Consider the following 16,166-nt stretch of genomic DNA (forward strand, 5'->3'; position numbering starts at 1 on the left):
TTCCCATTCAAAAACCTATTTTCCCTAACCCTAAACATAACCTTAACCCTGACCTTAACCTCAAACTCCTAACCTAACCAAACCTTAACTCCTAACCCTAAACCTAACCCTAATTCTCATCCTAATTCTAACCCTAAACCTAACCCATAAAATAGCCTTTTCACTTGTGGGGACTGGGGAATTGTCCTTGTTTTACTATCCTTGTGAGGACTTATGGTCACCACGAGGATAATAAAACCAAACACACACACACAGTCAGAGGGTGTACGACTACAAGCAGTAGACTTCCCTCACAGGTTGATGCTCCAGTTCACACAATACCATGTGTGTGTGTGGGAAGACAGTAGTTTGTAAACAAAGACTCTGAATGCTTATTGATAGCTATGGCGAGTTTGACCAAATTCCAGCCTAGGTCTGCGTGATGTTTTCGGGGCGCTCTCACAGAACTATATGTGAACACAATAAAAGTTTACACTCTGGGTGTGTGACTGGTCTCTATTTGTAGCTGGGAGGTGGAGGGTATCCCATGAGTTATAGCACGGATACTTCATATGACTTCATATCCTGTCTTAATCCTGACCACACTACAACCCTAAAACGACCCAGGACTGACACCACTGGTCTGCCCTGCACCGATGGCGCAATAACAAGCAACACAGTGTTATGAGTGTATGTGGATGACTGTTGGTAGTTATTGATAGACACTTAACATGATGTTCCATCTAATGTCCACTCCCTGATAGGACAACAGAATAGAGCCAGACCAATCACAATTATCGCTCTTTTTTCCTCTCTTTTAATATGATGATAGCAGAGAGCCTGACCAATCACAATGTTCCCTTTCTCTCTCCTCTTTTCTGATAGGTCAACAGCTGAGAGCCTGTCCAGTCACAATGAGGCAGAGCTACAGAGACGATGTGAGGAGAGACAGCAGGAGATCGACCACATGCAGGAGTTGCTGGAGACCAAGATACAACTCCTGCAGGAGGTCACACACACACACACACACACACACACACACACACACACACACACACACACACTGCTAAAGTTGGTTGTGTTCTTTGTTGAGATGAAATTAGTTGTTCTATTATTAGATCAGCTTTAAACACAGACTGATATCCAGACCTTTAAACACAGTGATATCCAGACCTTTAAACACAGACTGATATCCAGACCTTTAAACACAGACTGATATCCAGACCTTTTCATGTGTTTCCTCCAGGAGGCCGAGCTAGCGCGATGTGAGGCTGAGAGGATGGCCTCCCTGGCTAGGTTGAGCTCCCAGACCCTCTTGGAGGACATGAAGGACAGCCCAGAGGAGGAGGAGAGCACCCAGACCACATCTCACCACCCCCCATCACACACCAACAGAGACAGGTACACACACGGTATATGGTCATTCGAGCCAGATTTGAACCAGTGACCTAAAAGCTGTAATTACACACCTTCACACTCATGGAGGAAAGCCTAGGACTCCTACAAGTCCAAATTTAGCCCACATATCTATGGTACTGACCTCTCTCTCTCCTCTCCTCTCTTTCTCCTCCTGTAGGGTGGTCGAGGAGCTGACCTGTGCTCTGCGCTGTAAGGAGGCTCTGATCACTGAGCTGAGTGGACAGAAGAGCGTCCTGGCCCTGAAGGTGGGAGAGCTGGAGGGACAGGTAGTGGACCTCTCCTCCTCCCTGCTGCAGAAAGAGAGGGATGCAGAGGTATATATCATCCCTGTTACACGTATGAGGAAAAGTGCATGTGTAGGGTCTGCCTTGGGGTCAATGGTTCAATAATTTATTGTGTTATTGTATTCATGTATTGTATCTATTTGACTGACTGAGTTCCTGTAGTGTGTACAGGCCTGTATTACCATGTGAAAAGCTTCATACACAGGGTTTCTGGGACACCTCACCCATCTCTCACCCTAATCTCACCCATTCCTCACTCACTCATTAGACATAGCTCAACCCTTCCTCACCCGTCCTCAACCCTCCTCACCCCTCCTTTAGCTATAGCTAAGATGCTTTTCAACACCTCCCCCTCCTCACCCAGTCCTTCTTCATCCATATCTCCCCCGTCCCCAAAGATGGAACCACATGGAAACGCGGAAACACGATGTCAAAATGTGGAAGCACACCTGTTATAGCGACGTAACACACGCAACACACACGTAAACACTCCTGTCAAGAAACACAGAGCAACACACACGTAAACACTCCTGTCAAGAAACACATAGCATCACACACGTAAACACTCCTGTCAAGAAACACATAGCAACACACCATATGTGTGTGTTTAAACCCACAGACCACTCTTCTTAGGTTAGTAAAGGTTTCAAAACATATTCACCAGGAAAACATGAAAAATAAAAAAACATCTATATCCTTTCAGTTGTCAAAATCGTATTTTGTTTTGATTGAGGAATTCCATGTGGTCAATTTCCACAACACCTAAGGGGATTGACGTGTGAGGCTCAAAGCCCTGGCTACCACATTGTAGAGCAAACCTGTGCACCACAACACTGTGTGTGACTGAGTCAAGTGATGGATCTCAATATATTTTATTTAACTAGGCAAGTCAGTTAAGAACACATTGTTATTTTCAATGACGGCCTAGGAACAGTGGGTTAACTGCCTTGTTCAGGGGCAGAACGAGAGATGTTTTACCTTGTCAGCTTGGGGATTTGATCTAGCAACCTTTCGGTTACTAGTCCAACACTCTAACCACTAGTCTACCTGCCACCCCTACACTCTAACCACTAGGCTACCTGTGGTGCTGCTTGTTGCAACGTCATTTCGCTGAGTCTACCTTTAACACTCTAATCTGTTTCAGAATCAATCCATTCCATTTGTATTTACTGTAGCCTTCTGTAACCCATGCAACTAGTCGTGTTCAATCTACCAGTTGTGTAGTGTGTTGTGTTAAGTTGTGTTGTTGTGGCAGCAGGCAGGGTGGTAGTGTGATGCTTTTTGTTGGACGACTGTCAACAGAACACGGTGTACTCTGCTACTCTCTGAATGATCTGATCATCACTACAGCTGTTGTACAGATTCTCTGAGAAGGAGATATTAATTACGCTCTGTTGGACTGATATCACCATTACTCAAACACACGCACACATGCACACACACTCGTACACACACACACCCAACGTTCTACGGCCCCTGTTTCTCTCCCCTACAGTTCTACCAGGAGGAGCTGGGCAGGGAGAGACTACGCATTGAGCAGGAGATGCAGGTGAGTGAATCCTGAAGTGAACACAGAAACTCACTTGAAGCTGGGATCCTTAATGGTGAAACTGTCCATTTGTGATATTACAACAACATAGAAGTTATTGAAAACAACCAACACAGTTTTTCCCCCTCTGACATCATCGCACGCACGATAGATGAACACAATATGTACTGGAATTTGTTTCACCATGCTGTGCGACGCTCCTCAGCTCAGCAACAGAAACAATAACAAAGGTGAGGTGCTGGTCCTACACTACTGTTGAGTCAGTACCCACTTTAACCAGATCCCACTCTAAGGTGTTGGTGGAGCTTGACCCCTGCTGAAGTATAAACACAAAGCACCTCTTAAACCAGACAGCCACATACAGAGTGGTAACATCTTGACCAAAGAATATGTGGTCGGTGGTCACTATCTAAGGAAAAATACATTATCAAATTGTAGTCACATATAAACTACTTTCTAATATAATTAGGGTTTCTTTGTGGTTAATTGAAACGCCATTGTATTGAATTCAACGTAAACATCATACATTACCCATAGTTACCATATCATATAACATCTTAGTATATAGCAGCTGCTAGAGCTGAGTAATAAACCGTTCCTAGACCAGTCTGTGTTAGTGTCTATGTCTGTTAATGCCTGTCATGGGCGTCGTAAGGATTGGACCAAGGCGCAGCGGGTAAAGTGCTCATCGTCTTAATTTATATAAAGATAACACTTTAACAAAAGAAACAAACCAGTTCTGTAAGGCAACACAGGCTATACAGGAAAACAACCACTGACAAAACACAAGTGAAACAAACACAACTAAATATGGCCTCCAATTAGAGACAATGACAACCAGCTGCCTCTAATTGCCAAAAACCCAACATAGAAATAGAAAACTAGATATAAACATAGAAATAGAGAACATAGAACCTAAACCCAAAAACACCGAAACACACAAAACAAACACCCCCTGCCACGCCCTGACCAAACTACAATGACAAATAACCCCTTTTACTGGTCAGGACGTGACAATGCCAGTATTGTGTTGGGAGCTGTCGGCCCTGAAGGGAGCGGGCCTGAGTTATTTTAGTCTGTGGTAAACAAATCATGTGATGAATTTATGAATAGTCCGCCCACATTCTCTATTCTCATCAGTCACATTCTTAGAGGGGAGCTTCTCACATTACACAAATAACAGGAAAACAGGTATATACAGTATGCAGGTATATGCAGTATGCAGGTACAGTATATACAGTAAACAGGTATACACAGTATGCAGGTATATACAGTATGCAGGTATCTACAGTATGCAGGTATCTACAGTAAACAGGTATATTCCATATGCAGGTATATACAGTATGCAGGTATATACAGTAAACAGGTATATACAGTATGCAGGTATACAGTAAACAGGTATATACAGTAACAGGTATATACAGTATGCAGGTATATGCAGTATGCAGGTACAGTATATACAGTAAACAAGTATACACAGTATGCAGGTATCTACAGTATGCAGGTATCTACAGTATGCAGGTATATACAGTAAACAGGTATATACAGTAAACAGGTATATACAGTATGCAGGTATACACAGCACCCAGGTATATACAGCACCAGGTATATACAGTATGCAGTTATACAGTAAACAGGTATAGACAGTATGCATGTATATATAGCATGCAGGTATCTACAGTATGCAGGTATATACAGTATGCAGTTATACAGTAAACATGTATATACAGTATGCAGGTATATACAGTAAGCAGGTATATACCGTAAACAGGTATCTACAGTATGCAGGTATACAGAGTAAACAGGTATATACAGTATGCAGGTATATACAGTATGCAGGTATATACAGTAAACAGGTATACAGTAAACAGGTATCTACAGTATGCAGGTATACAGTAAACAGGTATATACAGTATGCAGGTATATACAGTATGCAGGTATATACAGTATGCGTGTGTGTTGACTGGAGCGGGGTTAGATAATAGAAATAGATGTGCTGCTGTGTGTCAAATGAAATGAAATCAAACTATATTTAAAGTGTCACTATACCTCACATACAGTTGAAAGAAAGCCGCAGTACAGTGTATGTGTATCCTGTCATTTTGTTCAAGAGTGTTTTATCCTAATCATCGTCATTTGTTAGTTTTGCTAATCGACAGTCATTATCTCTTCTCAGTCATTACCACATATTAGTCATTATCTATAGGTAGTCGTTACCAGAGCCATGTATTTAGAGAGTTGGGCCAATGAGGTTTCTGCATTACGATACATTCACGTCACTACAACATTCTATGGCAGCCACGTTAGAGCGCCATTAACATTACACTGGGAATATTTAAACATTGCTATGTCACTGTCTAGAATTAGAACAATATTCAACACTACAAGTTGTCTCAACTCTCTAGATGCATGGCTCTGGTCATATCCATTATTCTTCCTTTGATCCTGTCTCACTGAGACTCCCAAGGCTCTTGGTTCTTGTCATTTGGTGGCAGCTTTGAATCCTACACATATTTGTTGTTGTATGAGTTTCTCATGAAGGAGCCAAATCCCCAAGGTGCAAGGCATTTTACCTTGTAAATCAGCTTGGCTCTAGGATGCAAATGTGCCTATCATGGCTGATCTCAGCTCAGATTTCACACAGTGATGTTGTCCCATTGCCCAGGGCCTCTGCCAGCTGTAACTAAGGCTGAATGGATCACTGTTACTCAAATCCATGTCAGTTTCTATAGAAGACTGAGGAGGAGGAGTCTTTGAAAGTGGAAAACGGATGCACGGGCATAGGCAATGGAATGGCGTACATCGAACTTTGGATTTATTTGCCCCATTAATGACACAAACATAACTGAATATCATTATTTTCTGGCCATGCAGTTACACCTGATAGTAAGGGTAGAAAGAATGTTCACCTGTCTGTCAACATGTTCAATATCTGTGTACACAACAGAGCACGACTGTATTCAACACAGAAGGCTTGCAAGTGTCTGTATCCATGTATGTCAGTGAGTGTGCGTGCAAGGATGTGTGTTGGTGCGCATTTAAGTGGCTCGTGTTTCAGCGAGGTTGTCAATAGGTCACGCTGACCTTCTGGTGCCAACTCTGACACACACAGATATCAAGTTGTGTTGTCTAAGACACCTAGCTTCTAATTGGTTCTCCAGACACCATAGCCAATGAGATCAACCTAAATGGCAGGCCATCCATGAGGGAGAAATGTTATGAAAGAAATGTGCTGTGGGTGGCAGCGGATGCTATTCATGCTACATTTATGCTAATATTTTACATCCTTTTTCTCCCAAATTTCGATCTTGTCTCATCGCTGCAACTCCCCAACGGGCTCGGGGGGCGAAGGTCGAGTCATGCGTCCTCCGAAACATGACCCGCCAAACCGCACTTCTTAACACCCGCCCGCTTAACCCGGAAGCCAGCCGCACCAATGTGCCGGAGGAGGAAACACCTGTCGACAGAGGTCAGCCTGCAGGCTCCTGGCCCGCCACAAGGAGTAAAAGTTATATATTTTTTTATAAAATGTCTATGTGTGGTGATTTGTTATTTCTATCTCTCGCTTGCTTGATTGAAGTCTATGCTTAAAGAGGAGTTTGAATGCACTATCTGATTTAGCAGTGGACTCTGCTGGAGAGTACTGAAACAGTTCTCATTTTAAACCCCAAATCCTCAACAAATTTAATCAAGGACCCCCAACTACCCGCAGACTGTCATTTTAAACCCCAAATCCTCAACAAACTTAATCAAGGACCCCCAACTAACCCCAGACTGTAATTTTAAGCCACCCATAATCAGGCATTAGTGAGGAGCTGACCTAGGACATAACAAGGTCAGCTCTGCCCTCAGAGAAAATGGCTGCCATACACCATCATATGGAAAGGTAATGAAGCCTACATGGGTTTGAAAATGAAGCATAGTAAATATTAGCACAATCACATACAGGTTTTTGTTATAAATCATGTATTATTACCCTTTACTTTGAATAAACCAAGACGTCAATTTGGTTTAACCAGTCCCTTTTGGGTTAACCAATCCCTTTTAATTTTTTATTTTACTAGGCAAGTCATTTAAGAACAAATTCTTATTTATAATGACGGCCTAGGAACAGTGGGTTAAGTGCCTTGTTCAGGGGCAGAGCAGCAGATTTTTACCTTGTCAGCTCGGGGATTCAATCTAGCAACCTTTCGGTTACTGGTCCAACGCTCTAACCACTAGGATACCTGCCGCACAAATAACCCATCCCTTTTGGTAACCTATCCCCTTTGGGTTAACCCATCCCTTTTGATAATCATTCCCTTCTGGTTTAACTCATCCCTTTTGGGTGAACCCATCCTTTTGGTAACCAATCTCTTTTGGTTTAACCCATCCCCTTTGGTTTAACCCATCCCTTTTGGTTTAATCCATCCCTTTGGTTTAACCCACCCATTTGGTTTAACCAAGCTTTTTTGGTTTAACCAATCCCTTCTGGGGTAACCCATCCCTTTTGGTTAAAATCAGTTGTTCCCAAACTTTTTATAGTCCTGTACTCCTTCAAACATTCAACCTCCAGCTGCGTACCCCCTCTAGCATCATGTTGTTTCTTGCCATCATTGTAAGCCTGCCACACACACACTATACGATACATTTATTAAACATAAGAATGAGTGTGAGTTTTTGTCACAACCCGGCTCGTGGGAAGTGACAAAGAGCTCTTATAGGACCAGGGCACAAATAATGTGGTTTCAAAGGGCATCAGTGTCTTAACGCGATTTGCCAAGGCAAGAAATCTATGAGTGCAGCCCTATCCAGAAATCTGGCTTTGGCTTCTGATTATGTTAAAATTTCACAGAACTGCTTGCTGCAATTTCGATGAGTCTCTCTTGTTCAGATATCGGTAAGTGGAATGGAGGCAGGGCATGAAAGGGATAACGAGCCAGTTGTTTGTGTCGTCCGTTTCGGGAAAGTACCTGTGTAATTGCGCACCCAACTCACTCAGGTGCTTCGCTATATCACATTTGACATTGTCCGTAAGCTTGAGTTCATTTGCACACAAAAAAATCATACAATGATGGAAAGACCTGTGTGTTGTCCATGTTAATGCAGACAGAGAAGAGCTCCAACTTCTTAATCATAGCCTCAGTTTTGTCCCTCACATTGAATATAGTTGCGGGGAGTCCCTGTAATCCTAGATTCAGATCATTCAGGCGAGAAAAAACATCACCCAGATAGGCCAGTCGTGTGAGAAACTCGTCATCATGCAAGCAGACGGGCAAGTGAAAATTATGGTCATTAAAGAAAACTTTAAGCTTTTCTCTCAATTCAAAAAAACATGTAAATACTTTGCCCCTTGATAATCAGCGCACTTCTTCTGTATGTTGTAAAAGCATTACATGGTCGCTGCCCATATCATTGCATAATGCAGAAAATACACGAGAGTTCAGGGGCCTTGCTTTAACAAAGTTAACCATTTTCACTGTTGTGTCCAAAACATCTTTCAAGCTGTCAGGCATTCCCTTGGCAGCAAGAGCCTCTCGGTGGATGCTGCAGCAGTGTACCCAAGTGGTGTCGGGAGCAACTGCTAGCAAGCGCATTACCACTCCACTGTCTCCCTGTCATGGCTTTTGAGCCATCAGTACAGATACCAACACATCTCGACCACCAAAGTCCATTTGATGTCATAAAGCTGTCCAGTACTTTAAAAATATCCTCTCATGTTGTCCTGGTTTCCAGTTGTTTGCAGAAGAGAATGTCTTCCTTAATTGACCCCCCCATAAACGTAATAGACATATACCAGGAGCTGTGCCAGACCCGCCACGTCTGTTGACTCATCCAGCTGTAACGCATAGAATTCACTGGCTTGTATGCGAAGCAGTAATTGTCGAAACATCTCCTGCCATGTCACTGATGCGTTGTGAAACAGTGTTGTTTGATGAAGACATTGTCTGTATAGTTTATTTGGCTTTTTCTCCCAGCATTGTCCCAGCCATATCCACGGCAGCAGGAAGAATTAAGTCCTCCACAATAGTATGGGGCTTGCTTGTCCTAGCCACTCGATAGCTCACCATATAAGACACTTCTAGCCCCTTCTTATTAATGGTATCTGTTGCATTTATACATGTCTTACTACTCGAAAGACGTTTTTATTCTCACCCAAAAAACTCCCGTGGCTTATGTTTCAAATTGTCATGTTTCATTTCGAAATGTCTGCGCAAGAGTGAAGATTTCCCGTGAGAGAGTAACGGTTAACGTGACTGGATGTTAATTATTTGACTAGGCTACCTGTATTTGACATGTTGTTATTTCGCTGAACACTAGATGGTCACATTTTATTTTTGGCAGTGAAACGAGGATACTCAGATGAGAAAAAAACCTCACCTAAATTTATAGCCCCGTTGGAAAATATAAATGTACTGTTTGAATATGTGAAGAAATTATTTATCTTTTTTCTAAATATTATTATTATTATTTATTTTTTGTTAAATGTGAATCACATTTTTATTTGTCGTACCCCCGACGGCATTGCGCGTAACCCAGTTTGGGAATACCTGGTTTAAACCATCCCTTTTGGTTAACCAAATCCTTTTGGTTTAAACCATCCATTTTGGTTTAACCCATCCCTTTTTGGTTAACCCAACCCTTTTGGGGTAACCCATCCCTTTTGGGGTAACCTATCCCTTTTGGGGTAACCTATCCCTTTTGGTTTAACCCATCCCTTTTGGTTTAACCCATCGCTTTTGGTTTAACCCATCCTTCTTGGTAACCTATCTATTTTGTTTAACCCATCCATTTTGGTTTAACCCCTCCTTTTTGGTAACCTATCCATTTTGTTTAACCCATCCCTTTTGGTTTAACCCCTCCTTTTTCCAAGAGAGACTTGGACCTAGTGGCCATTTGTAACATTCTGTTCTGAGGCAGCATGCTATTTTGAGAATCAAAGATGATATGTGCAGTCACAGTGTGAGTGCATGACTGTCTGTGTGCACACCCTCAGGGATACACAGTCACTGGTCACTGTGGAAACCTATGAGCCTAAAGCATTCTGGGTAATGTGGTTTTGTACAGCTCATTTATTCACACAGCCAAACCATATTTTAAATGTTGTAGCCAAATGTGATGTTTCAATGTCATTGGGTTGCCCTTGTCAGTAAGTTAATTTATTGTCAGTAAGTTAATTTATATGCGGCAGTGTCTCTCATGTTCCCTCATGTTTCTAGCAAAACCGGTTTACCTTCATTTTTCAACATATCAGTCTACACCCCTCCATTCACAGCACAGGCTACAATAGCAGTCCCACATCCACCAGTGCCGGTGGATACTGCACCACTAGTGCCTTCTCTTTGTTCTGTTCTTGTAGCACATGTAGTCGTAGTAACCGGTTTTATGGCCCTCTTGTCCTATTGTGTCACTGTGTTGCAAGCAGCACTATGAGAGCTGTGGCCAGCCCATCTGTTGAGATCTGTTGAGTTCTAGAGACACTACCATTACAGTGTATCTTCACTCATACAATCATGTCATACATGCCAGATCTGGACTCTATAAATGGAAAGCTTTATGTTTGTTTCTTCCCATAACTATTAATAATGTACGAGATATAAAATATAAATGTAAACATCGGATCCATCCACCTTCGCTATTATGGAAGCATTTGCCTGATAATATATAATAATATAAGCCATTTAACAGACGCTTTTATCCAAAGCGACTTACATTTCATGCATGCATACATTTTACATATGGGTGGCCCCGGTAATCGAACACACAACCGTGGCAGTGCAGCCATGCTCTACCAACTGAAATGGTTTGACAATAGAAAAATCTATGTAAAATGTATTCCCTCTGCTTTGCAATGCATTAATGGCATTTACTTGTACGCTTATTTATGAGATCTTATTTGCATATAGAAGAGGCTCAATATTAGGAAGGAAAGGTTATGCAGTCTGCTTGGCCTGTTCAGTGGAAATTAGTTCAAGTCAACCCTCGGGATGTGTGCGTGTGTGTGCGTGCATGTGTATTATCTAAACATGCTACCCAAGAAAGTAAATGTTTTTTTGCTTTGTTAAATATACAATCAATTCCACATTGAAATTGATATCAAATGATGTATTTACGAAATTAAATTCTGACTGAGTATGTGGTTCTGTTTGAGTAATTGGTATTGACCCCATAAAAGCACAAAAATAGCCTGGTGGTAATGAACAAAGCAGAGAAAGGGATGTTATTATTGGTTTTCATTTAGATTATTTCTACTGGCTTACAAGAGTTTATGCAAAACAGTGTGAATATAAAGTCATTTACATTTCAGAGCGTCACTAATGTCACCATGTTACTACACGGTAATATGCATTTCACCTGTTCGCTGAAGCGAATGTAAAGCTTAGTGTAGAGTGGACCAGAATAACTAAGGTCATCCTGGGGAGCACTAGAGATCGTCAAGGTATTTTATTCAACTTCTTTAACAAAATTGACCGAAATGTAGCTCCTTATATGAAAGTAAAACGTGTATTATCATGTCAGATAGGAACACTTTTTAACCTCTTGATATAGACGATTCGATATCTTGCACCCCTATTGCATGAAATGGTGCGCTCCGTGCCTGCAGCCAGGTCTAACCAGTGCTACAAAGCTGCCACATCATTGTGTGCCCAAAGGATCGCGGGGCTGAAGTGAGCTATCTCCACTGTTGACATTGTAAATCATGAATGAATGTCAAAGGATTGCGGAGGACCTGATTGCCGCTACCGAATGAATTGTTTTGGTGTGTCAATTATCCGCGGTGACGATCTTTGGTTAAAGCGATACCGCGGTAGCCTAACGTACCGGTGATAATCTACCTGACAGTGCGAGCCTCCCAATGACAGCTAACCAAGTAATGCAGCGGAACGTGCGCGTGTTTCTCTTGTTTTGGTAAACGCGAGATGAAGTCACCTGGAGCGAAAAGTCTGGTGGTTTGTGTATTTATGGAATATGCTAGGCGCGTGACACCAGAATGACTTTATTTTTCCCTTTCGGACTTTAACCCATCGCTTCAGAATATCCATTACGGAATGCAACAGAATCGGTGACCAAGGATACTGGAATACTTGCTGGCTGACATCTGCTCAAGCAATATGCAATTACAATTCACCTAAGGTCTTCATAGTCCTACTGAAGCAACAACGCTGGTCGGGTTATGAAATAAAAATAGTCATTATGTCAAGAGTATTGGATTTTGTGAACATCTCTTTTACTTGCTGCTGTGTGCGTTTCCCTGCAGGCTACCAGTGCCAAGATTAGTATTTCCTTAATGACTGCCTATCTGTTGTTTTTATGAAGTTTTAGTGGTATATATTTATCTTCTGACGAGAGAGAAAAAGAGGACTGTTACATGCAATATATTCCCATCTTCAATGATTTTATTCACAGAGTTTTAAAGTGAATCTTCTGATGGATGAGCGTTAGTCATATTGGAGCTAATAGCATCATCTCATTCACCTCCATCAATCAAATGTTATTTATTATTTATAGGACACTTGACAGTAAACAACCAGAACCTTTGTTTTTATCATTAAAAACAAAGGTTATTTCACCATTAGACTAAAGTCTTCAAGCTAAGGTGATTGGCCTCCGTCTGAGTGTGTGAGTGGAATGCTGGACATCAGAATGAAGGAGGCGTGTCGTATCTGCGCGCGTGAGCTCTGCGGTAACCAACGCCGGTGGATCTTCCACCCCGCCTCCAAACTCAACCTCCAAGTGCTTCTGTCCCACGCCCTGGGGCGAGAGCTGACCCGGGACGGGCGCGGCGAATTCGCCTGCTCCAAGTGTGCCTTCATACTGGAGCGTATGTATAGGTTTGATACGGTCGTCGCCCGTGTGGAGGCTCTGTCCATCGAACGGCTGCAGAGGCTGCTCCAGGAGAAACATCGGCTACGGGGTCTCATCGAAGGCCTCTACCGGAAGACCAACGGGGAGGAGGGTGGCGGTGGTGGAAGGGTCATTACTGGGCCTGGGGGTACGGGAGGAGAGGTACAGGGGGAAGGTATGGTGGACATGTCTGGTCTGACCCATGCTAAGTACTGTGCTCTGCTCCAGGAGGACTTGGTGTACTCTCTGTATGAGTCCTGGGCTGAAGAGGGGTTAGAGTTCGAGGGTCACCACCATCATCATCATGGGCATCGCCCTCAATGCCCAGGGTCAAAGGTGACGGCTGTGGGGTCACAGCGCTGTGGGACAGTCACGCCTTCGCGCAGGAAGTGCCAAGGGTGCACAGCGTGGCGAGTCGTGGACTCGGACTACGAGGCTGTGTGTAAAGTACCAAGGAAGTTGGCACGAAGTATTTCCTGTGGCCCATCAACGAGGTATTCGGCCAGTGTGATTGGAGTAGAAAGAGGTAGAGGAGGGGAGGAAGAGCCAGATGGGACCCACTCCTCGCTCACACTGGTCCCTGGGTCCAAGCTTCAGTCCCGGGCTTCAGACAGTGACCGTACCCTGGCAGGTCGAGCCAGCTCCAGCCCATCCATAGACTCCCTGGACATAGCTGGAGAATCTACCCGGCTGTCTGCTATCCAAGACGGGGCCGAGGGGCTAGGGTATCCCCGGGACCCCCTGGATGACCGGTCCTCTGACTCCCTATCTGAGGAGCACGACCTGGTGACCCCGCTGAGATCCGCATCCCACCTCTCCCTGGCCCTCTGCCTGGTCCAGAACTGTGTGTACCGGCCCGTCCAGAGCCCCAAGGGAAGCAGATTGCCTGTGCTGCTCAGACAGAGCCCCAGCGATGGAGACTCCAGACTTAGCTTCTATGAGCCAGCCTTGGGGTTGCTGCATCGAGGTCCGAATAGAGAGGGGGAGATCCATGGCCATGTACCCGACGTGGAGGCCCCTCTGATCAGGCTGAACAGTGAGATGGATGGGGGTCTGGACCTGGCTGAGAGGGAGGAGCTGTGGGAGGATCTGTATCATGAGTGTCCCCCCCCACGCCCCCACCAGGTATACCACAGCAGCTCTCCAGCAGCTCTCCAGCCAGCTCTGGACATCGGCTCACTAATCTCATTTTATTTCTTTGCTCAAACTTGCCAGTTACTAAAATCAGAAGGAGTGTTTTTCTTTCAATAGGATAACTTACTTAACTACAAATCGTATTTGTGGCATAATTAATCATCTGTTAGATGTAAAGAATATTCCAAGAGGTTACTTGGTTGTCTGTGAATCCAGCACACAGTGCAGTGCTTCCAACCGTGAGAATATTCCCGTTCTCTCCATGCTCCTAGCTAATTAGCTGGGTAATCCAGCTGTCCATCTCCATCACCTAAACCTCTCCTTCCCCCTCTCCAGAGAAGATGCACATTAGAGGATGTGCACTCTGTAGCACTTAAATCTCTCTCTCTCTCTGTGTGTGTGTGTGTGTGTGTGTGTGTGTGTGTGTGTGTGTGTGTGTGTGTGTGTGTGTGTGTGTGTGTGTGTGTGTGTGTGTGTGTGTGTGTGTGTGTCTATGAGCACAATCTATGACTCAGGCGTGTACGTGCCTGATGCACATCATACGATCCTTCAGATGTATGTGTGTGTGTGTTTTTAAAGCAGTGTGGGATTTTCACATAGAGCTCTCAGGCCAGTCAACCATACTAATGAGTGTGTGTTGTTGTCAGACAGTAGGCCTACCACAGAGGCACATTAACAAACCTGGTATGATACTGGGGGGTGGCAGGTGCCCTAGCTAGTTGGGCTATTAACTGAAAGGTGGCTGGTTCGAATCCCAGAGCCGACTAGGTAACAAAAATCTGTTGATGAACAAAACACAACCTTAAATTCTCTGGAAGTCTGCTAAAAATGTACTGTCATCTTCACAGTAGCTTCGGTCATTTTGGCCTGAGCGTGCTTTTCAACAAGCTCACACATAGTAAGACAAAACACTGTCAAATAGTACGCCAAATGAGTGGATAATAAGACAAGTGTTTATTCAGTAGTTCAAAACTAGGACTTGAAACCGTATCGGATATCACATGTTTAAGTAGAACATGAGGTGCTGTTTATCTATCAGAGGAGGCTGGTGGGAGGAGCTATAGGAGGATGGGCTCATTGTCATGGCTGGAATGGAATCAATGGAATGGAATTAAACATATGGAAACTCAGTTCCATTAATACTATTCCAGCCATTAAAATGAGCCCATCCTCCTACAGTGAGGGGGAAAAAGTATTTGATCCCCTGCTGATTTTGTACGTTTGCCCACTGACAAAGAAATGATCAGTCTATAATTGTAATGGTAGGTTTATTTGAACAGTGAGAGACAGAATAACAACAAAAGAATCCAAAAAAACGCATGTAAAAAATGTTATAAAATGATTTGCATTTTAATGAGTATTTGACCCCTCTGCAAAACATGACTTAGTACTTGGTAGCAAAACCCTTGTTGGCAATCACAGAGGTCAGACGTTTCTTGTAGTTGGCCACCAGGTTTGCACACATCTCAGGAGGGATTTTGTCCCACTCCTCTTTGCAGATCTTCTCCAAGTCATTAAGGTTTCGAGGCTGACGTTTGGCAACTCGAACCTTCAGCTCCCTCCACAGATTTTCTATGGTATTAAGGTCTGGAGACTGGCTAGGCCACTCCAGGACCTTAATGTGCTTCCTTTGTTGTGCCTCCTTTGTTGCCTTGGCTGTGTGTTTTGGGTCATTGTCATGCTGGAATACCCATCCACGACCCATTTTCAATGCCCAGGCTGAGGGAAGGAGGTTCTCACCCAAGATTTGACGGTATATGGCCCCGTCCATCGTCCCTTTGATGCGGTGAAGTTGTCCTGTCCTCTTAGCAGAAAAACACCCCCAAAGCATAATGTTTCCACCTCCATGTTTGACGGTGGGGATGGTGTTCTTGGGGTCATAGGCAGCATTCCTCCTCCTCCAAACACGGTGAGTTGAGTTGATGCCAAAGAGCTCCATTTCGGTCTCATCTGACCACAACACTTTCACCCAGTTG

At 43.7% G+C, this 16,166-nt stretch overlaps 1 protein-coding gene across 6 annotated transcripts in view; it reads left to right on the forward strand.

Annotated features, from left to right (window-relative positions):
* Window positions 1-16,166, forward strand: part of LOC106569692 (myomegalin) — a 106,535-nt gene that overhangs the window by 33,762 nt on the left and 56,607 nt on the right. For 2 of the 6 annotated variants that reach the window (XM_082960986.1, XM_082960987.1), the window contains exon 1: window positions 11,823-14,181. In XM_082960986.1, coding sequence (XP_082817112.1) covers window positions 12,841-14,181 — 1,341 coding nt within the window. In that variant the 5' untranslated portion in view covers window positions 11,823-12,840. Of the gene's footprint in view, window positions 1-864; window positions 989-1,225; window positions 1,381-1,555; window positions 1,713-3,177; window positions 3,232-11,822; window positions 14,182-16,166 lie in introns of those variants that run through there. The other 4 variants (XM_082960983.1, XM_082960984.1, XM_082960988.1 and 1 more) reach the window with 3 other exon arrangements.

This window comes from Salmo salar, chromosome 14 (genome assembly GCF_965601325.2).
Source record: "Salmo salar chromosome 14, fSalSal1, whole genome shotgun sequence".
NCBI lineage: Eukaryota > Metazoa > Chordata > Actinopteri > Salmoniformes > Salmonidae > Salmo > Salmo salar.